The sequence below is a fragment of the Prunus dulcis genome, chromosome 8 (assembly GCF_902201215.1).
Source record: "Prunus dulcis chromosome 8, ALMONDv2, whole genome shotgun sequence".
NCBI classification, from domain to species: Eukaryota; Viridiplantae; Streptophyta; class Magnoliopsida; order Rosales; family Rosaceae; genus Prunus; species Prunus dulcis.
Window position 1 is genome coordinate 19312021 of NC_047657.1, and position 21453 is coordinate 19333473.

General features: G+C 39.1%; 4 protein-coding genes and 1 non-coding gene across 8 annotated transcripts; 4 read left to right on the forward strand and 1 right to left on the reverse strand.

Moving 5' to 3' along the window:
• Positions 1–76: 76 nt before the first annotated feature.
• LOC117636477 (methyl-CpG-binding domain-containing protein 4-like) lies at positions 77–1963 on the reverse strand. The gene is made up of 2 exons (XM_034370987.1): positions 1812–1963; positions 77–861 (listed from the first exon to the last, which is right to left on the reverse strand). Exons 1-2 carry the CDS (start codon positions 1845–1847, stop codon positions 349–351), a joined length of 549 nt encoding a protein of 182 aa, XP_034226878.1. The 5' UTR covers positions 1848–1963; the 3' UTR covers positions 77–348.
• Positions 1964–6210: 4247 nt separating this feature from the next.
• On the forward strand, positions 6211–10276 carry LOC117636321 (putative E3 ubiquitin-protein ligase RF298). 4 transcript variants are annotated; one of them, XM_034370769.1, is made up of 4 exons: positions 6211–6376; positions 6467–6762; positions 6979–9047; positions 9478–10276. In XM_034370769.1, exons 3-4 carry the CDS (start codon positions 7047–7049, stop codon positions 10018–10020), a joined length of 2544 nt encoding a protein of 847 aa, XP_034226660.1. In that variant the 5' UTR covers positions 6211–6376; positions 6467–6762; positions 6979–7046; the 3' UTR covers positions 10021–10276. The 4 variants fall into 4 exon arrangements, with proteins under 4 accessions (XP_034226660.1, XP_034226662.1, XP_034226663.1 ...); XM_034370771.1 differs by having other exon boundaries at positions 6483–6762; XM_034370772.1 differs by having other exon boundaries at positions 6574–6762.
• A 220-nt stretch (positions 10277–10496) lies between these two features.
• Positions 10497–10578, forward strand: TRNAS-UGA. Its single transcript has one exon. It is a non-coding gene; the product is annotated as a tRNA-Ser (tRNA).
• A 1907-nt stretch (positions 10579–12485) lies between these two features.
• On the forward strand, positions 12486–16146 carry LOC117637665. The gene is made up of 4 exons (XM_034372624.1): positions 12486–13782; positions 15085–15292; positions 15377–15506; positions 15644–16146. Exons 1-4 carry the CDS (start codon positions 12875–12877, stop codon positions 15907–15909), a joined length of 1512 nt encoding a protein of 503 aa, XP_034228515.1. The 5' UTR covers positions 12486–12874; the 3' UTR covers positions 15910–16146.
• Positions 16147–18089: 1943 nt separating this feature from the next.
• Positions 18090–20366, forward strand: LOC117612241 (probable indole-3-acetic acid-amido synthetase GH3.6). The gene is made up of 3 exons (XM_034341006.1): positions 18090–18471; positions 18584–18691; positions 18788–20366. The coding sequence occupies exons 1-3, from the start codon at positions 18185–18187 to the stop codon at positions 20115–20117; spliced, it is 1725 nt and encodes a 574-aa protein (XP_034196897.1). The 5' UTR covers positions 18090–18184; the 3' UTR covers positions 20118–20366.
• The last annotated feature ends 1087 nt before the right edge of the window (positions 20367–21453 follow it).

Sequence of the window (21453 nt, forward strand, 5' to 3'; positions counted from 1 at the left end):
TGTTGCCTTGTTGCCACCCCTCCCCTACTCAAAAGGTTTGTGAAATGAAATATGCTTAAAACCAACTACCAAAGAGAACAAAAAATACGATGGAAATTCAACCAATGCAACTCACTACAAGTATCATTTTTCCAAAATCGACCCAAGTTCAATCGATGTGAATAACATTGTGGCTCTCCTCAAATCATCTTCATTAGTGAAGTGAACAAATAGAAATGCAATGAACACAAGTGCGGCTGGAGCATCAAAATTCCAATATGATATCAGTACGGACAAACAGACATCATTTCCACACCAGGCAAAACCTCCCAACAGAATTTTCACCGGTGATCTTTCAACATACACTACTCATACACTGCCCGTCTCCTCCTCATCCTTCGGAGGTCTCATTTTTTTGTGGCTGCTACCAGAACCCTTTTTACCAACAATCTCAGGGATAGTGTCTTCCATAACCTTTGGGCTTGCAAAGTCGAAATCTGAAGCTGATATGCCTTCGTATATAGGGTTTTCTTTTAAAAATGCTGCTATCTCATTTCGGGTTCTCACTTTTTTCCCCTTGGGTGTAATATAATAAGCATCTAGTTTGGAATAATCTTTTCTAAGCACCAAATGTCTCTTAAAACCTTCTGGGGTCTTCTGAAGGTCAGGCTTATCAATGGCCCAGGTCCTAGTGCTATTGTACTCAATATCGGCAGGATCATCACAAGACACACCAGGTTTTTTGTTGCAATAAAACGGTTCCTCACTCATTTTGCTTCTGATTTCCTCAAACTCTTCTTCTGAATTAATCACCCTCCATTTATGGCATTCGTCACACTGCGCAGCATATAGATCAATTGAACTTGTCCCTGTCTGTGGTTTCTGTCAAGAGAATCCAAATGGATTTAGCATATTCAATGATTTAGCCATCAAAATCAGAACCAAATTTAAACCCAACAAGAATTTGCAACTACTCATGCAGATTAAAGTCAAAATCCTATAAGAAGCATAAACACCAGATTGCATACAATTATATGAAGAAGAACAATATACAAAGAAAGCGCGAAGTTTGTTCATTCAATCCACCCCAACTCCACTTTAATGCCACGCCAAGCCTCCCCGGTATGAGCATGTAATCCATCTCATTGTGGGATAATCAGTGTCACTCCATACTTAACTTCTTAAAAATCTCTCTAAGCTAGTCATTTTCAACAACATTTGAGCAGTAAAAACAACATCTTATATGCCATTAAAGTCATCAAGAAGCACATTTAACACCAGCTAACACACGAAATTATGAGCATGCTTTGAAAAATTCAAAATTTATTTTAACTGAATCTAAGGTTGTATTGTCCCTCTTTGCTAATTATGATTAAGGTGAATATCAAAGAGAAATTAAATTGAATTGGGTCAAAGAGCAGTAAATCCCCTGCTACTTATCCTAGACAAAACTGAAAAAGCAAGAATGTACCAAAAGGGGCATCATATTGCTGATCACTTGCCAATAAACTCAAGACGAGCATTTCACACCAGGCTAACATACAAGATAGTGAACATGCAAGCTTCAACTATTTTTTTTTTTTTTTTTCTGAAAAATAAAAATTAAGAATGATTTGAAACTCAATCTAAACATAGGCTTTACAATTTTATTTTCGCTAAATGCTATCAAGGTGAAGGCTTTCCAGATTTACTTATCAGCGCAAAAATAATTTGAATTGGATTAAAGAGCAGCAAATCAAATCCTCTAGCACTTATCCTTGATTGAAACACTGGAAACCCAATTTCAATGAGATATTGAGGAAAATATTGGATCAAACAGATTCTATTCGTACCTTGGACGACGTTCTAGGGGTTCTTTGGCTGTCCATTAAGCTTTTTCTGTTCCTGGAAAATTCTCTCTCTTTCCTTCCTGCCAAACAGCCGGAGGAGGAGGAGGAGGAGGAGGATAATCAGCATATATGCTCAATGCGGATCTCCATTTATATTTATACCAAACGAATGCGGATCTCCATTTATATTTATACCAAACGACGTCGTTACCTTCTAATGTCTGGATCATATTAAAAGAATAATTAAATTAAGTATGAAATCGCATCTTTGTTTTTTGATAAACAAAATATCACCACAACGAAATTTTTTTTTTTTTTAGAGAACCTTTTCTATTGAAAGGAGCGATAGTATATTAAACTCACACACACAACACGGATGCTAGGACTCGAACCCAGGACCTTGCTTGAGGAAATAAATACTCCAAACCACTACACTAGTGGATCCTTTGCACACAACGATTTTTAAAATACATGAAAATGGTTTTAAATTTTTATTATTAAAAAAAAATTAAAAGTTTTATTTACTATTATTCATATCCTTATTTCACAATCACATTCTATCTTTCTTTTCTCAGTAGTCTCTAGAACTAAAATAATATACCAATAATGTTGCATGTTTTACAGTTCTGATTATAAATAAGTCTACAAACACTCCAAAAACCAACAAAATAATCAGTTTTCTATTTTATCCAGGAGTAGGAGTTGGATTCCCTTAATTATTCAGTTATTGCCTTTTGTTCTTTTTCATGGGTAATTAATGCAATTTAATTCTAGCATCTCGACTTATATGCATATGAAAATCAGCAAAAGGAACTCACCTTTTTACTTTGTGTGGATTGCTATGGGGATAAGATCAAACTAATCTATGTGCTTAAATTTGGAGTGTGAGTGTTTTATACATTGCTACGAGGGATAAGATCATACTAATCTATGTTAGATTTTGATAATTGATTTATCGAAATGAGTTTGACATGAATTAACGTGAACTTTTTCTTTGTAGTCATCAATAAAATGTACACTCTCGCCGATATTGATAATGAAACTCAGTATATAAGTGTAAAACATGTTATAAATCCATTTTATTTATGAACCTACAAAAACTCCTATACCTACCTTTTATTACTCAACAATGCACTAGAACTACTCACCGTATGATTTAGCCCTAAATTGGGTCAATTGCATGTACCTAATGATGAAATTAAATGTTTTGGAGTCCTCTGCTATTACTACAATTAGTGTGCAAATCCAAGCCATCCATTAAAGTGAAGTCAAGTGGGGATATTGATTGAATGGTTGAGATTAGTGCATCTCAAGAATTGAAGTTGAATTAAATTAAAGGTAGGAGGGAAACTGGGCCAAGACGCCAAGTGCAAAGCAGGACCAGTTTTTATATGTAAAACCATCCCGCCCAAACGCAAGAGTGAGCCAGTGAGGCGCAAACACAGCAGCAGGCAGGCACTGAAGAAGCTTCACGCATTGCTCTGTCGTAGCAGAATGGGAGCCATTGCCCCCACAGCAGCAAGTTATTTCCTACAGTTTTCTACGAAAATATTGTGCACAAATGGAACGCTTAGCATGATCTCATATAACTCGCTTCTCCCTCACACATTTCTCTTTGCTAAGGACAAACCACAACAAAACAATTGATTGAGCACTTCCAAGCACATCTGCTTTGCTAATACAGATTAACTTGATCCGCTCCGGATCCAGTGCCTAGGCTAATACAGGCAGCCCAAATAGTTTGAATAAGACCCCCAGCACACATGCCAGTGCCACAATTCACAAATACCACAAGGTCAGAAAAATTACAAAAGCAAATTCATGCATTTGTGTGTAGTGTACAGAACACACAAAGGGGAAAGCTTTTTAAAACACTAAATTAAGATACCAATATATCACAGTGACTCGAAGCAATCTATCAATCAGAACCTGAAGGAACTAGGATGCTACTTAACTAACTTGTAGACCTTGCAGCCGAGGGCTTCGTCGCAGTGGAAGCTGCCATTGTGAGTGCCGACTCGCTTAGCCGGAGAAGCGGTAGCCATGAGAGAGAGCGAGAGAGGTGAAGGCGCAGGTGATGGTGGTGGCTCGGAAGACGAATGGTAGCGTGTGCTTAAACCCTCACTTTCCACTTTTAACACGTTGGTCCCTGTCATTTCAAGTTGGTCAATTTAGTTGTGGAGGGGCAGTTCAGTCCACAAACAGCGAAGTCTGCGTGCTTAGGTCTGCGTTTAACGGCAGTCGGCCTAGTATACGGGCCATGCATTCAGTGCAGGATATCTAACAAGATTTTCAAGCTCTGCATCTTCAATAATGATTGTCCAGGAAGATAGTATACTTGTCTGCAAGTTGTCTTTTTCGGATGGTGATTGTGTTATGGAGGGTAGGGAATTCATCATTTTAGTATGTTGTTGTAGGGCCTCCCTCTGATGACATTGGCAAGTTGTTGCACACTGTAACTGGTTCTGCCATGAACGCATGTTTTTTTTCTTGAGAGAATTGCCTACTTGGTTGGCACTGGCAGAAACTGACTGAAATAGATTGGGATCAACGTCAGTTTGCTTATTTCAAGTGTTTTAATTGCTTTTCTCTGTCAAGAAAGAAATGCACCACATGTTTTCTTCCCTAGACTAGTGCAAGGAAATGAATGCAGAAATTATTCATGAACAATGGCTTTCGGGTGGGCTGGCACGATTTCCTATGAGGAAGTGTTTCAAGGAGTTTAGGCAAGGAATTAGCATCAGGAAGCTATAAGAATATACTATTTTATGCGGAGGTTTCTGATGTTCAGGCAGTGTTCGAAAAAACGGCCTAGGTGGCGACTAGGCGCTAGGCGGCCGCCTAGGCGGCCTGGGCGATTCTGACCCAGAAAAAAAAACGCCATTTTGGAATCTCCAAGGTCAGGGACGATATGATGATGGTGGCTCAGATTTTGGGGTGGCGAGATGAGGATTGAAGAAGATGAATCATGATAGGTCGCAGGGAGGGGCTGGAGACGGCTCATGTTAGACTTGGGCCTGGGCTTTTGTTGATGGGAAAAACAAAAGGAGAGATGGGCTATCAATTGGGCCTCGTATTAAAACACTAATAAAACCAAATGCCCTAGTTAGATATATTATTTTGATTAAGATTGGGCCTCAGAAAATAAAACATTAAATGGATTTTCCATTATGAAATCGCTAAAACAACCACTAATAAGTAACAAGTAACAAATAAATATTATACAAATATTTCTCCAAATATATATACACAAATAAACATTAAACGGTATACCAACAATGTTGGATGTTTTACAATTCTGATTATAAATAAATAAAATAAGTCTACAAACACTCCATAAACCAACAAAATAATCAGTTTCCTATTTTAACTAGGAGTTGGATTCCCTTTTTATTATTTATTATTTATTATTTATTTTTTGGTCTAAAGGAGTTGGATTCCCTTCATTATTCAGTTATTGCCTTTTGTTCTTTTTCATGGGTAATTAATGCAATTTAATTCTAGCATCTGGACTTATATGGATATGAAAATCAGCAAAAGGAACTCACCTTTTTACTTTCTAAATTCGTCTTTGTGTGAATTGCTATAGGGGATAAAATTAGACTAATCTATGTGCTTAAATTTGGGTGTGGTGCCAACGGGGTAGCTTAGTAAAAAATAGTCTTGATTTGTATATCAAAAGTCTCAAGTTTGAATCCCCACGACATTATAGTAGTGTGTGTGTGAGAGAAATCTACATCCCCTGTAACTTAGACAATCATTTATACTAAAATATAAAATAAAAAAAAATTGGGTGTAGGTGTTTTATACATTGCTACGAAGGAAAATATCATACTAATCTATGTTAGATTTTGATAATTGATTGAACTAAATAAGTGTGACATGAATTAACATGAACTTCTTCTTTGTAATCATCAATAAAATGTATACTTTTATCAACCGATATCGATACCAAAGCTCAATATACAAGTGCAAAATGGATTATAAATCCATTTTATTTATTAACCTACCAAAACTCCTATACCTACCTTTTAATACTGAACAATATACTAGAACTACTCACCCTATTTAGCCCTAAATGGGGTCAGTTGCATGTACCTAATGATGAAATTAAATGTTTTCAAGTCCTCTGCTATTACTACAAGTAGTGTGCAAATCCAAGCCATCCATTAAAGTGAATTCAAGTGGGGATATTGATTGAATGGTTGAGATTAGTGCATCTCAAGAATTGAAGTTGAATTAAATTAAATAGGTAGGAGGGAAAATGGTTTAAGGTCTCTAATCTTTGTATAAGTTGTCCTTATAAAGCCAAATTGGGCCAAGACCCAAGAGGTCTAGTGCAAAGCAGGACCAGTTTTTATTTGGCTATGTGGCTTCTGTATATGTAAAACCATCCCCAAAACCCAAGAGTGAGCCAGTGAGGCGCAAACACAGCAGCAGGCACTGAAGAAGCTTCACGCATTGCTCTCTCGTAGCAGAATGGGAGCCATTGCCCCTTAACTTTCTCCTCGCCATTAACGTTACGTCGAAGCTTTTATTGGCTTCACAGAAACCTCAGCTTTCGCCTGGTACGTCTCTATTTGATTGTGGGTATATGAAAAATTTTAATATTTTTCTTCATTTGGGTTCGTTCTTATTTTTTGCTCTATCTATTTAAGATTTTGTAACCACCAGGATCAACTTTTGGTGGTTTTGTGAAATGGGCATCAACTTTCTGATGTTTTTGAAGCAATGGTTTGTCGGTGATGTCTTGGTATTTGAACAGTTGGACTTGTGTGGCTGCATGCGTTATTGGCTATTTGCTGGTTTTAGCTAACTGGGTCTGGGTGCGCTTATAATCTGTTTGTTCTCCAACTTTCATACATGGGCGTGTCTGCTTTTGAACAATTTAAGTGCTTTTTTTAACAGGAGAGTGCTTATTGTGCCTATTTGCCCTCGTCTCTTAGTACCTCAGGTATGAAATTTTCTAGTATTTCTTGTTAATTTCATTTGAAGAATGACGAATGCCTATCTTTTTGTTTATGATTACTTTCCTTGATAAGTCACAATTTTTTTGTTTACATTGAGTATCTGCGAAATGTTTGAGAATATGGTTTCCCTTTTGACAATGTTTGTTCGATCGTTTCTGTAAAATTCTCACTTTTTTCTTTTTATTTGTTTTCGTGTATAGGGTTTACTGATTTAGAGTCGACTGGTGATATTGTGAAGTTAGTTCTTGTTGTTCGTAGTTTGAAAAAAATGGTCAATAGTGGTACTGCTAGTAAACAAGGGGAATCCTTAAGAAAAGGAAGTAAGAACAAGAGAAAATTAGCTGACCCTTCTCTGGAGAATACAACTTCTCCCCTAACTGTATTCCCTCAGTGCGAATTATCTCCAGAAATGTGTCCAAAATTGAGTGACAATGTGTCAGTGGATGCTGGGGTGGTTCAGCCCAAAGAAGAAGTGGAAGCGGGAGCCTTTGAATGTACAGATTGGGATGATCCCATTGTGTGTCAGCTGGAAGAACTGTTGCTGTCTTATTTGCAAGCAATTTTCCAGAGTGCAGTTAAGCAGGTTGCTGAATGCGGGTACAGTGAGGAGGTTGCTGAAAAGGCTGTTTCAAGAGGCGGCCTTTACATTGGCAGTAAAGACCCTCTATCAAATATTGTTAATGATACTCTGGAATTTCTTAACAAAGGGAAGGGTTTTGATGCTTCAAGAGATAATGAGTTTGGTAATTTACAGCACCTGGTGGAGTACACAATGCTAGAAATGATCAGTGTGCTTAGGGAGGTGAGGCCATCCTTATCAGTTGCGGAAGCAATGTGGTGGCTGTTGATCTGTGACTTAAACATTTTGCAAGCCTGTACATCGGAAGGAGATCCATTAAGTGCTTTTGAAGAATCCTCAAGAGCGAGCTCCTCTGATTCTTCCTCTACCCAATTAAGATCAGAGGCAACTAGCTTTGAAACCATCCATCCAAATCCCAATCCCAACCAAGCAAATTCCTCAATGCCTCCACTCTCCCATGCTCAAGAGAGAGCTCCTCAAGACAATTCGACTGAAGCACTCAAATTTGGAAGTTTCCCTAACGTGCCCAACTCCAAACATTCTCATGCGCCTGGAGGGCTAACGCCTGAGAAAGACAGTTTGTCATCTATGCTTGATAGTCTTGAAAAATGCTTAGGCTTCACTGAGGAATATATGCAAAACAAATCTCAAACATGTACCTCTGAAGAAAAGTCAGGAGCCGTTCGAAAATGGCGCACCAAGAAAGAATTAGCAGCACTTCGGAGGAAGTCCTTCCATATGGAGAGAAATTACAGGGCTTATGGGTCAAAAGGAGGCTTCAAGTCAGGAAAAGTCACAGTTGGTGGTTTCTTTGTGGAGAAGAGGATGAAGCCTCCGCCTGAACTTCCTGGAGCACATACAACAGTTGGTTCCTCAAAGTCAAGTGCTCAAGGTGGAGCCACCATCCCTTCATCAGATGGAAGGCATCATGCTTCCACCAGTAGTCCATCTGCTTCACCTGCAACAGGTTGCTCATCAACAGTACCTGAAAAAGGTACCATATCTTCCTTGCCTTCTGCAGATACCAAGTTTTCACAGAAATCTGGGTTGGAAGAGATATCTGGACCTAAGACCCCAGTTGGCACCTCTGAATCCCCCAAGATTCTTGATTACTGTGCTGGCATTCCATATGATAAGTCTCTAGGAAAGTATGTACCACAAGATGAGAAGGATGAGCTGATTTTGAAGCTAGTTCCTAGGCTGGAGGAGCTGCAGAATGAGCTACAAGGCTGGACTAAGTGGGCCAATGAGAAGGTTATGCAGGTTTCTCGTAGGCTTAGTAAGGAACGGCCTGAACTTAAAACACTGAGGCAAGAGAAGGAAGAAGCTGAGCAATTTAAGAAGGAGAAACAAATGTTGGAGGAGAACACCATGAAGAGGCTGTCTGAGTTGGAGCATGCCTTGAACAATGCAACTGGCCAGGTTGAGAGAGCTAACTCTAATATCTGTACGCTTGAGGTGGAGAATTCCACTCTGAAAAAGAAGTTGCTTGCTGCCAAAAAAATAGCTTTGGAGAAAGCAAGACGTCACCTGGATGCATTAGACCAAGAGCAGAGATCACTGAAAAGGGCCCAGGCATGGGAGGGGGAGATAATCTCATTGCAGGAGGAGCTTGAAACAGAAAAGAAGAAGGTGGCTTCACTTCAACAGGATCTAGGCAAGGCAAAAAGTGTCCATCATCAAATCGAGGTATGCTTCTTCAACGTGGATGTAAAAGTTACCTTTCAGAAACAAGTTAAGTTGGATCGCTTGTGGGATGCTGGAAAACAAGTCTTAAGTCACTGGAAAAGGTCGTGGCCTTGTTTTCAAACAAAATGTTTGCTTGTGATGGGATCCTACTAAGTCAACAATTGTTCTCACTGAGCATAATAAGGAATCTTCTTTTTCCATGAATTGTTCACACGATTGTATACATAAAATTTCCACTTGAGCTTTGGCTCAAGCGATAAGGGGTGATGGGGTTGGGGATGGTTTAGTTATGACCTTAAAAACCAAAATTTAATAGACAGTCAACACACATGTGATACTAGTTGGTACTATTCAAGTTTTTGCTGGTGTAAATTGATGGCCCAGTGATGTGCTGGTTGTTATTTCTTACTAATGATGATAAATTTTACAGGCTAGATGGAAACGGGAGAACACAGAAAATGAGAAACTACTTGCACATGCTAACTCCATGAGAAATGAAAGAGAACAGCGTGAAGCTTCGGCAAAAGTGGAGGAGGACAGGATCAAACAGAAGGCAGAAAATGATATGCAGAAGTATATGGAAGACATCAAAGAACTCGAGAGCAAGTTATCTGAATTTCAATTGAAGTCTGACTCTTCAAGAATTGCAGCACTAAGAAGGGGAGCTGCTGGAAGCTTTGGAGGTTGCCTGTCAGACAGAAAGACTGTGATGGCAACAAAGGGAACCCAAAATTTTACCAGCATCAAGAGGGTAATGAATTCCGAGGACTATTTTGGGACTGGAAGTTTGAGACAGGACCGCGAGTGTGTGATGTGCCTATCTGAGGAGATGTCAGTGGTTTTCCTTCCGTGTGCGCATCAGGTTGTTTGTGCAAAATGCAATGAGCTTCATAAGAAACAAGGAATGGAGGACTGCCCTTCTTGTAGGACCCCAATTCAACGAAGGATCAATGTGCAGTATGCTCATCCGTAGTGTGTAAACCTTCTAGTGAGACTAGTGACTGGATAATGAGAGCAATCATTTGAATGGATCAATGGAGGAAACTTTAGTTAAATTCGTTCCTACTATGGTGGATTTTGTTTTCTTTTATTTTCTGGGTCATACAGGTCATAGAGGTGGTTCACCCCCAAAAAGAAATAGACAGAGAAGAGTTTGTGAAGTCATAGTTGCCTTGTAAAGTGTAGGATGACCTTTTTATATACTATGAAATATGCCTTCTGCAATATTCCTTTAATTCTGGTTCTTTTCAACCTGGATTTTTCTTTTCTTAAAAAAGAACTAATGGTTAGACTATTCATACTCATATAAGTAAGAATTTTTAGCTCCTAATGCTGCTGTATTTCACATCTTGTTGGACTGGACTGAATACTGATAAGAGTGAGTGTTCTTCAATTCCAAAAATAAGTAATTCAGTTATAAGTGAATTAGCCGAACAGAGTTAACAAGAAGTCGATATGTCCGAGTGGTTAAGGAGACAGACTTGAAATCTGTTGGGCTTCGCCCGCGCAGGTTCGAACCCTGCTGTCGACGATTCTTTTCTTCTTTTTTGTTTAATTATGCTATATCCCGACATGAAACTCTTCTTCTTGAAGGTGCTTTGCACTCTCACACACACATATTTCAAAGCCTCAAAATTTTATTTTCATTTTTATGGTTAGAAGAAGAAGAAGCAAAAACAAGAAACCACCTGCTTCTTAACCTGCTGTACCATTTGAAGGCAATGCACAAGTTCACCCTAATAACGCTGCATGGCCCTTGAAGGCATGAGGTGGGCTTCTGCATAAATGAGTTTTCTGGTCATTATTATTTCTGCCATAAATTTCTAGATCTTTGGGCCAATTCCCAGGTGAGAATTATATATCCATGCTTTCTGCTATATCTATCTATAAATTTAAATTAAAGTAGGAAAGAACAGCAGCCACACACCATTAATTGAAATCTCTATCTGGTCACAATTGGGTATATATATATATATATATATATATATATATATATATATATATAATGCTACCTACCCAAAATTGCTGCTCTACATGTTCAGCATGATATTTGAAGAATAAATAAGTATATAGACTTGTTTGATTTGATCTGACAGACCCAAAAAAAATCTGAAAAGTTTGATCAAAACCTCATGTTAGACTGGTAGGTCTTGAAATCCAGTGACCTCTCTGCTAAGAATCAAATTAATCCTCCTTTCCATCTCTAGCTAGCAAACAACATCTTTAATATTCCATATTGCACCTCTCTCTATCTCTCTCTCTCAAAAATCTGAAAAGTTTGATCAAAACCTCATGTTAGACTGGTAGGTCTTGAAATCCAGGAAGCCAGTTGACCTCTCTGCTAAGAATCAAATTAATCCTCCTTTCCATCTCTAGCTAGAAAACAACATCTTTAATATTCCATATTGCACCTCTCTCTCTCTCTCTCTCTCTCTCTCTCTCTCTCTCTCTCTCTCTCTCTCTCCAGATTATGGGCCTCACTGTTTCTTATTCCACTACGAGACTAGGACAGCCACTAAAATATTCCGATCTCAATCTTCCAAGAGCCCAAAAAATGATGATCAGGTGCTGAGGGAGGGTTACGTACGTGGGGCAACAAGAGAGAAAATAAGAGCTGTCATTTTGCTGAGAAAAGAAGAGCTGCCAATAATCCCATGCATCAGATTCATATCCAGCTAGAGACCCACACACACTAAAATAAAACAAAGTCACCTCCATAAAGACATAAACAAATCCCAACTCACCTACTATTCTTTTATTTATATCCCTCATTTATTATTCTTCATCTTCCAGAGGAGAATGCCGATTCCATTTTTGCAGCATTTGTTGTCTAACTCTCTTGGCTTTTCTATGCTCACTATTTTATTTCTCTTCGATTCGGGTCTGAAATGGTTTTTTTTTAATTTTTTTTTCTTCCAGGTCAATGACATGTTATTTTATTTGAGTATCAATTTATGTATTGTATAAATTCATAATATGACAACATAACATATTTATTTAATTAAAAAAGAATAGTCGGAGGAGAGAATTAATGGGCCTTTGTATTTAAGGATGATGAGAGGAGGAGGAGCCCATAGGGCCCTACAACACCCCATTTATAGTATTTGACAAATAATGGACTCCAGCAGTCCAGCTCCACTAGGCTTGCATAGGAGTTGGATACGCCGGATTTCAGGTGACGTGGCGTTCGAAATAAGAATCCTACTTCTACTTGCATGCATGGCCTGTAGTTGTCGGGCAGGGGCTTTTTCTTATTAATTTCTCTGTCTATTTATTTATTGGACCTCACTAATTAAACAACTCATTTCCATTATCTTAATCTTAAATCCCAAACCAAACGACATGACATTTCTCTAAAGTCCAATAAACCCACTGGCTAGGAGCAGGCCGGCCGGGCATATACAAATAATGCAGTTCTGCATTTTTCTTTGTTTCCTTGGAGGGACTATGGAGCAGTTGGGAATAGGATTTCACCATTATCTCTCTCTCTCTCTCTCTCTCTCTCTCTCTCTACGACTCTATATGCATCATCAGTAACCCCTAAAGTCTTATTCAACCCCTAGTTGACCGCCAAGTGTCACCAACCCTTTACTCCTTCCACATTTTCACCTTCTATCTAACAAAAGTTTAAGTCACTAAACTAATCCTTCTACTTCCATAAAATTCGTGCCTAACAACACGAGAGAGCCAGAGTTGAAAACAACTCTGCAGCTTTCTCCAATTTCCCTTTAAAATTCTCATTCTCATGCTCTCGACAACAACAACAACAACAACAACAAAAAAAAAAACCAGAACCAGCCATTTTGTGCCGCACCCATTTCTCCCCAATGCTCAAACTCCTTAACAAGAGCCTCCTCCGTCTCTGCCACCGCCTCCGGTGGCCGGTTCGCCGCCGCTCTAGGCCCAAAGTTGTCATCAAGCGATTTGGGAAAACAAACTCCACAAAATCTCAACTTGAGGCTAGACATGAAGCTAGCATTAATGGGTCGGCGGCAGTTCACCCTAATGGTCAATTGGGTGACTTAAAAACAGAGAGGCCTATAAGAATAGCGACTTTTAATGCTGCCCTGTTCTCAATGGCACCTGCGGTTCCAAAAAGTGAGAAAGTTGAGAGCTTTGATGATGAAAACGGAGATAGTATGAAGGTTAGGCACATTAACGTTCGAGCAAAGTCTGTAAATGATCGCCCAAAGAGTATTTTAAAGCAATCTCCTTTACATCCCAATTCAATGAACAACACAGAGAATCTCTCTAAGCAACAGAAGTTTGTGAAATCCAAGTTGCGGGTTTCTATCAATTTGCCTGAAAATGAGATTTCCTTACTGAGAAATAGACAATTGAGCTTTTCTGAAGGAGGAGGAGGAAAGGAAGACTCTTCTTGTCCAAGTAGTAGTGGTAAGACTAGACTTCTGAAAGGAAAGGCTCCTCTGAGATCATCAAATGTGAGCTTTTGTGCAAATATTGGTAATCGCACAGCAGATGGAGGAGAGTTTTATAGAAGCCATAGGACAGTGCTTGATGTGCTGAGAGAGTTGGATGCTGATATATTGGCTTTGCAAGATGTGAAGGCAGAGGAAGAGAAGGCCATGAAGCCTCTGTCTGATTTGGCTGCTGCTTTGGGCATGAATTATGTTTTTGCTGAAAGTTGGGCACCTGAGTATGGCAACGCCATCCTATCAAAATGGCCGATTAAGCGGTCGAAGGTTCAGAAAATCTTTGATGACACTGATTTCAGGTGATTACAACTTTTCCTTTTCCTTTGTATATAGAATTGGTTCTTTAACATCATTCAGTAATGTCCTCTGTTTTTCTCTTTTCTAATGGTGCTTTCAAGGAAATTTCTTTGATTGAATGCTCAGTTTATGGTCCCAGACTTTGCAAAACAAAGTTGAAGCCATGTTTACTTTCATATATTTTTTTTTTCATAAAGTCATCAGTGATTCTAAAGTTCTAAACTTTACCATAGAATACAATCTGATATTATTTGGGTAACTTTTCAAAAGCTAGAAAAAATAGCCCATATCGGAATCGATTCCAGTGTCCTAAATTAAATCTGTGATCTATCTGTTCATGGGCTTCTATTACCTTACAGCCTGTCTGGTTCAACTATATTAGGTCGAAAGTTTGGTGTTTTACTGGGTCTGCTATTATCTGAGTCTCCTCAGTAACAGCTGTGCTGTGCAGAGTTGTCCACGTATTTTGCAATTTTTTATATATTATCTTCTAGGTTGTCCTGAGACTTGATAATGATTCATTTCCAGAATGCACTATCAATGTTCTTAGCTGATCTACGGACATTTCCTATGACAAATCAAAGCTTCCAAATTTACTGAGTTTTTGAGGAATATCCTAACCAAGTGTTTCTTGGAAATTTGTACCTCATTTCATATAATTTCCTTGGCAACCTGATTTCTGAATCACAAATTAATGCTTTTCTTTTTTTCTTTTTCTTTTTTGGGCGGGGGGAACTAAAACTTAATGCATTTCTACGCCGCATAAAATCCCAACTGTACAGATGTATCTGTCGCTTGAGAGCACTTGGTTAGTGGTGGATTTGGAATTTGGAATTACAGATGTACCAGTTTACTCATATTTCAATATCTAGCGATGTTTCTCTTTTCAGAAAGGTATCTGATGATGGAAAAGCCTTTTACCATCCATGATTGTCAATATCACTCAAACTTCACAAGGCTTAACCCTCCTAGCTAACCATAAGCTCCCTTTTAATGAAAGAGAAATATCGCTGTTAAGGAGTATAAAAAAGTAATGTTAGGTAAGGAGTACATTGGTATGACTGGACTGCAGTATAGGTGGGTTATGTTAATAAAATAATTAGCATGATTGAGATACACGAGACTTTTACATCTTTCTGTTTCTTGAAAAGGCAGCATTGCCTTTAACTGTTGTTGGTCCTCTATTTTTCTGTTAACAGTGAAAACATCATGATTAATGCTGATGTAAAATCACTTTTAGTAATAAGTGAAAATCGGACAGAAAGATTAACTAAATTGGGTGCTTGAAAATGACACACACACAGGAATGTCCTAAAGGCCACCATAGATGTTCCTGAAGCAGGAGAAGTCAACTTCCACTGCACCCACCTGGACCATCTTGATGAGAACTGGAGGATGAGGCAGATCAATGCTATAATCCAATCTAGCAATGAACCCCACATCTTGGCTGGAGGTCTCAATTCTTTGGATGAATCAGACTACTCTCAAGAAAGATGGACTGATATTGTAAAGGTGATACATAATTGAGGTTTCTAATGATAATTATGTATACTGATTATATAGTTAATTAATCACCTTGTTTTTCTTTGGCTGCAGTATTATGAGGAGATGGGAAAGCCAAGGCCTAAGGTTGAAGTAATGAGATACTTGAAGAGTAAACAATATACAGATGCTAAGGACTTTGAAGGAGAATATGAATCAGTGGTTATGATTGCCAAAGGCCAAAGTACAAGAACCAACCTGTACCCTAGTGTTAATTTTCCTTATATATATTTTTTCTCTTCCCAATTAGGCCTAATTAAAAAAATTCGACAAATTCGAATTAATCCCCTTCTAAATGCCTAGATTTATGTTTTGATGCAGGTGTGCAGGGGACCTGCAAGTATGGAACCAGGGTGGATTACATATTGGCATCTTCAAATTCACCCTACAAGTTTGTTCCTGGGTCATACTCAGTGTTTTCTTCCAAAGGGACATCAGATCATCATATAGTAAGGGTTGATGTGATAAAAGTGGATAATGGTGTTGGAGAAGATCACACCAGAAGGCGGCAAATGAAGCAAAAGGTTACAAAGATAACAAACACTACTTCTCCATCGAAAGGGATATGGAAACTTCCACAGAAATGATCAGAAATAATATATAGGTTAATTGACTTGTATTTTCACAGTTTAGATTTAGTGTTGGTTTGTTAAAGGAGGGGAAGATTGATTTACTGTCTACTTGGGTTATTAGGAACAGAACAACTGATGAAATAACAAAAAGATGAAATTTGGTGGGTGTGGTTAGCATTTTTCTTTTCTTCAAATTGTACAGCAGAGTGAAAAGTTAATATATTATTATCAGAGTGATTTCTTTGTTCTTCACTTTCTTGATTTGTTTCTCATTCTGTTACCCCAGACATTGAGTGTAAACTTTGACTGAGAAAGATGAGCTGCTTTGACCATTAGTCTTATCAACCTTCCACATTAAATGCATCCCCTTCTCAGTTCTTATATACAATTCCAAACGTGTAGTACAAGTAACAACAACTATGGCAAAGGGAAATATTGTCTTAATTGTGCAAGACATATTTTCTTTGCCAAACCATCAAATTTTCTTGTGCAATCAATGAGTAGGAGGAGCATAGCCCAGTTGACACCTTGGGTGTCGTCCATAGATCACTCTTTGATCAATCGTTGGGTGCCCAATTGGCATTCAAACGAATCGCTTTGTGGAGGAGAAAATGACCTTTGTGCTCAAAGCTATGCAAATTAAAAATGAGAGCTGAGTACTATTATATGAATTCCACATACAATTCAACCCTATATTAATTATGAAGAATTTCTCGCAATTTGCATGGTTTTTAGCTCTAGTTATGAAAACTTAGTTAAAACAGTAATCACTTCTGCAGACTACAGTCTAGTCTAAATTAATCCAATCCAATTTCTTAATTAACTAAACAAGTCGATGATCACCAATTATGTAAAGTAGTCATGCACGATCAATTGGTTGTGTTCGTATTCAAAACTGTAAATCACAGAACTTCCTTCTACTTGTGGTTGTTTTTCAACCGCCGGGGGGTTAGTTATTCTCCACAAAAATCAAGAGCCGTCCATCGCTCCTGACTTTCTTCATAGCGAATCTTGGCCGTCCGTTCCCATTCAGTGTAAACAATAATGGCGGGAAATCCTTCCTCTTCATCATCAACCTCTGATCTCTCTCTGCGACTGCGAAGTCTGCCGGATGATCAAGAAAATCAAGAAAGTCACGGAGACGATTTCATAACGAGATTAATCTCTCCCTCATTATCTTGAATCTTCTAAAATGAAATTGAATATTACCAAATCCTCCTATGAAATTGAAGAAGATCAAATTGACCTAACACCAATTAATTTCACAGTATAGATTTTCAATTTGATAAACCCTCTCTTTTCTTCTCCGAATCTTCTCGATCATCTTCTTCATCATCAGAGTCTGAATTGTAAGAAAGCACTAGCTTCTTACTGATACTACTGCTAGTGCTCCTCCGCTTCCCATTAGGCGGCACAGCCCTGGGGCGCTGCTCCTTGTCTATAGAAATCAAGAGCCGTCCGTCGCTCATCATACTCGTTTTCCTTTCCAGAGTGAATCTTGGCCGTCCGTACATGTCCAGCGTGGACGGCAATGGCAGCATTGGCGCCAAATTCTTCATCAGCCTCTGTTTCCTCAGCATTGACGACGTCGTTCTCAGTTTTAATGCTGAAGAAGAAGAAGAAGAAGAAGACGACGATATTCCTGATCGGACGTCTTCATCGGCCATCGCCGTCCACAGAGTCTCGGCCACCATGAAATCGCCGCTCTCTGAGCCCAGAATCTCTGTACACATCATCAAGTCCGAACCCTTCGCACCAAGAAAAACATGATCTTGATGATCAGGTCGTTGATCAAGAAATGAGTTTTGCACTTCTTTCATTTGCTTAATTGCTTTCATTTACTAAAACAACCAACATGTTTCTATCCGCGATCAAAACGGCGTCGTTCTTCAGTCATCTCTAGCTTCGAAGGCATCAATGGCGCTGCCCGACGCCGCCATCTTCCGCCGATTCTCTCTCTCTCTCTCTCTCTCTCTCTCTCTCTCTCGATCCTCTGCTCTGCTTCTTCAACGGTCCAAAACCCTTTCTTTGCTAGGCCTAGGAGAGTACATGCGGACACGTGGCAGCATATAAAAGCTCAACAAGTATTTGGGCCTAATTGGAAAATATTTCACTACACGACAGCTAACCTTGGGGTCAAACTGAAAATAACGAAAAATAGCTAAAGTCGTTTCTACCTACTAAAATACGAAAATAGTAAGGGCAATATTGAGTTTTCCTAGATACGTGTCACTCTATTGGAACAAAAGCGCGCCGTCTCTGTTCTTTTTGCCTCATTGGACTGGACGATATGACAGACGACGAGCTCCTCCTGAAACTCGACGACTCCACCCGCAACGCCACGCGTCACCAGCTGGACACCCTCCGCTCCATCCTCGACCAAAACGGTACCGTGTTGTATCTCCAGCCTTACCTCCCAACCCACGATCCGCCGCTCGACGCCGCCACGTTCCGCCGCTCCGTGCCCTTGTCTTCGTACGATGACTACGCTGACCTCATCAATCAAATGGCCGACAGTCCACGTCATCATCATCAACCTCTCCTCTCTGTCGATCCTCTCCTCTGCTTCTTCTACAGGTACATACATATATATATATATATTCATCAATCTGACTCTCGATCTCACTCTTCTGCCATGGCAAATCTAAATGAAAAATTAGTCCTTTATATAATTTTTTGGCTGTTGAAGCTCCGGGACAAGTTCACCGAGGCCCAAGTTGATACCTTACTTCGACTCTAAACTCTCCAAAGCCGCCTCCTACATAGCTCACCAAGGCAGTGCCGCAATTCTCAAAAGGTATAATTTTTAACAAAATTCTTGATTTCTGTTTTTCATTTTCGTATTTAACTTAGATTTTTGTGCGGTGGGTTTGGTTTTAAATTTTGTATCTAGGTTGTTTCCTTCAAGGCCTACAGTCAATAAGATACTATGTTTTATATATGCCGATAATGTAAGAACTACTAGAGGTGGTGTTAAGGTTATGGCTGCTTCCACATACCCTTTGCAGAGTGGCAATGCAAATTGGTCTCAGCTTAGCTTTATTGTTAGTCCCCGGGAAGTTATTCTTGGGTCCAATGCTGAGCACCAAATGTATTGCCATCTTCTATGTGGCATTAGGAGCTTTGATTTAGTCGATGGAATTCGAGCCCCGTATGCCATAGGCTTGATCAAAGTGTTTTGCCTTCTAGAGTCCAAGTGGGAGCAGCTATGTCATGATCTTGAACATGGGTTCCCGAGTTTGGAGTTTTCTGATGTTGCAATGAGGAATTCTGTTGTTGAGGTTCTTGGTGGGCCTCAACTGGACTTGGCGAAGAGAGTTCGATCAGTTTTCGAGGAAAAGAGTCGGGGTGGGATTGTGAGCAAGTTATGGCCAAATGTTCGTTATGTTAGGTGTGTTACTACTGGAAGTATGGAGCAGTATTATCCAAAACTTAAGCACTATGCAGGAGAGATACCTCTTCTAGGTGGAGACTATTTTGCCTCAGAATGCTGTGTGGGTATTAACTTGGATATTATGCAACCCCCCAAGAAAACTCGATTCGTTTTGCTTCCAACTGCAGCGTATTTTGAGTTTCTTCCATTCGATATGAATGAGACTGATGCTGCTGGCAAAGAAACAGTCGATATTTCTGGTGTTGAAGTGGGGAAGATGTATGAAGTCGTTGTCACTACTTACAGAGGATTTTACCGGTACCGTTTGGGTGATATAGTGAGGGTTGTTGGTTTTTATAATTTATCTCCACAAGTGGAATATGTCATGAAAGCACCCAAAGGGCCCAATGAGATTATAACTGAGAAGGACTTGATGTCTGCAATCCACAAGTTTCAGCTTGACCTTGGAAATGCAATGGAAATGGAGATTACGGAGTTTGCGAGTTTTGTAGACATGGAGTTGAGCCCAAAACAGTTGAAGGTATTTGTAGAAGTTGAAGAGGGATGCCTGTCGCTTATGCAAGAGAAGATAGAGGAGTCAGTTGTAGTTCTAAGGAGGTTTTGTTCTTCCCTCGAGGATGCTTTGGGAGGCATTTACAGGGTCCAGAGAGATAGAGGTGAATCAGGCCCTTTGCTATTATATGTTGTAAAGCCTGGTAGCTTTGACAGACTATCACAGTTAGCCATCAGGAATGGAGCACCAGCTAGTCAGTATAAACCACCCAAGATCATAAGAAATCGTGAAATTGCTCGTTTCCTTGAAGGATCTGCTCTTGTTACCGTTGTATGAATTCTTGACAAGAAAGAGAAATCAAGGTTTACTCTTGGCAAGATGCGTCCTCCTGTATGATTTATATCTTGAACCTTAAATTACGGATGCAGTGTACAACACACGTGTCTGAAAGTTCTTCACCTTGAACTGTGGTTCTGAATAACTAATACATTGTTGTAACAAATGATTCTTGTAAAATTTGTTCATGATCGTCTGTTACTCTGTGTTTCTGACTTGTTTATTTGTTGGTTCTTGTTTATGTTTGCTTATGGCTTTTGTTTTTTTAAGAGATGTTAATCAAATCTACAATTAGCATCAGCTCTTTTGGGGTTAATAAAAAAGCAAAGAAAACATTCTGGTACGAATCAATTTAATCATCTGTAAAAATAACAGTACAACTCCTGTGGTGTCGAAGAGTGATCCTTCTAGCAGGTTGCTGGATTGTGCTGTCAAAATTTCAATGAGAATTACCCACAAAGAGTTGCACTTTGCTGGAGTGTTCCTTCTTCATGATGCAGAAACCTAGAATAAATCGGAAAAACTTTGCACTTTCTGAGCATGAATAGGTGTCAATTATCTCAGAAGATTCTTAGAACTAAACTGTGCACTAATTTACCAAAATTAGAGGCTTTCTTCCAGCTTTATCCATTACGGCTGCTATAAGGATTCAAAGAGCTGTCATAGTAGGAATTTAGAACCTGAAGAATAGCATAGTTATAGTTCCAAGTCTGGGAGTAAAGCCTGAGATAGTTCAAACACTATAGTATTTAGCTTTCAATTGTAGAACAAGATTATCTGCTTTAAGTGAGTGATTCGGTTTGCACACAGAAAGATGAAAGATACAGACAGATACATGGAAGTTGTACATATCAGAAAGAAAGATTATAGTAGCGTCAGATGGCCAAGCTATTCTTTTAGTAAAATGCTGACATAGAAATAGACCCCATTGATTCCCCCCAATTGTTGACAGACCATCAACCCAGTTGCAATCTGATAAACTCAAGTTTTTTTTTTTATACACTCATGAAACCTATGCTAAGTTGATTGTAGACGATATTAAGAGCAAATTTACAAGTTATTTCTTAACACGGTCGAGTCTCTCTATTGATTGTAGATATTGATAGGACAAATAGCAATGAAATTCGGATTTGTAGCTTGCTAAATTTCGGCAAGTATAAGCCGGAAAATGAATTTCAGCTGGAAAAGAAAAGGAGGAAGGCTCTCATCAGCAGAAAGTAGCCAGTAGATTTTTAAATGACGGTTTAAAACATTTAACAGCGATTTTCAAGATTTCGCGGCGGTTTTATGGGATTTAGTGACGAAATTTTAATTCCATATGCAAATAGATTTGGCA

Bases quoted from the DNA above. Each gene is read 5' to 3' on its own strand.
- LOC117636477 (XM_034370987.1), bottom strand. From the start codon at position 1,847: ATGGACAGCCAAAGAACCCCTAGAACGTCGTCCAAG. The intron at 862-1,811 runs GTACGAATAGAA...TTCTCTTGACAG, and splicing joins CCCCTAGAACGTCGTCCAAG to AAACCACAGACAGGGACAAG.
- LOC117636321 (XM_034370769.1), top strand. From the start codon at position 7,047: ATGGTCAATAGTGGTACTGCTAGTAAACAAGGGGAATCCTTAAGAAAA. The intron at 9,048-9,477 runs GTATGCTTCTTC...TAAATTTTACAG, and splicing joins GTGTCCATCATCAAATCGAG to GCTAGATGGAAACGGGAGAA.
- LOC117637665 (XM_034372624.1), top strand. From the start codon at position 12,875: ATGCTCAAACTCCTTAACAAGAGCCTCCTCCGTCTCTGCCACCGCCTC. The intron at 15,293-15,376 runs GTGATACATAAT...CTTTGGCTGCAG, and splicing joins GATGGACTGATATTGTAAAG to TATTATGAGGAGATGGGAAA. The intron at 15,507-15,643 runs GTACAAGAACCA...GTTTTGATGCAG, and splicing joins TATGATTGCCAAAGGCCAAA to GTGTGCAGGGGACCTGCAAG.
- LOC117612241 (XM_034341006.1), top strand. From the start codon at position 18,185: ATGACAGACGACGAGCTCCTCCTGAAACTCGACGACTCCACCCGCAAC. The intron at 18,472-18,583 runs GTACATACATAT...TGGCTGTTGAAG, and splicing joins CTCCTCTGCTTCTTCTACAG to CTCCGGGACAAGTTCACCGA. The intron at 18,692-18,787 runs GTATAATTTTTA...TTTTGTATCTAG, and splicing joins AGTGCCGCAATTCTCAAAAG to GTTGTTTCCTTCAAGGCCTA.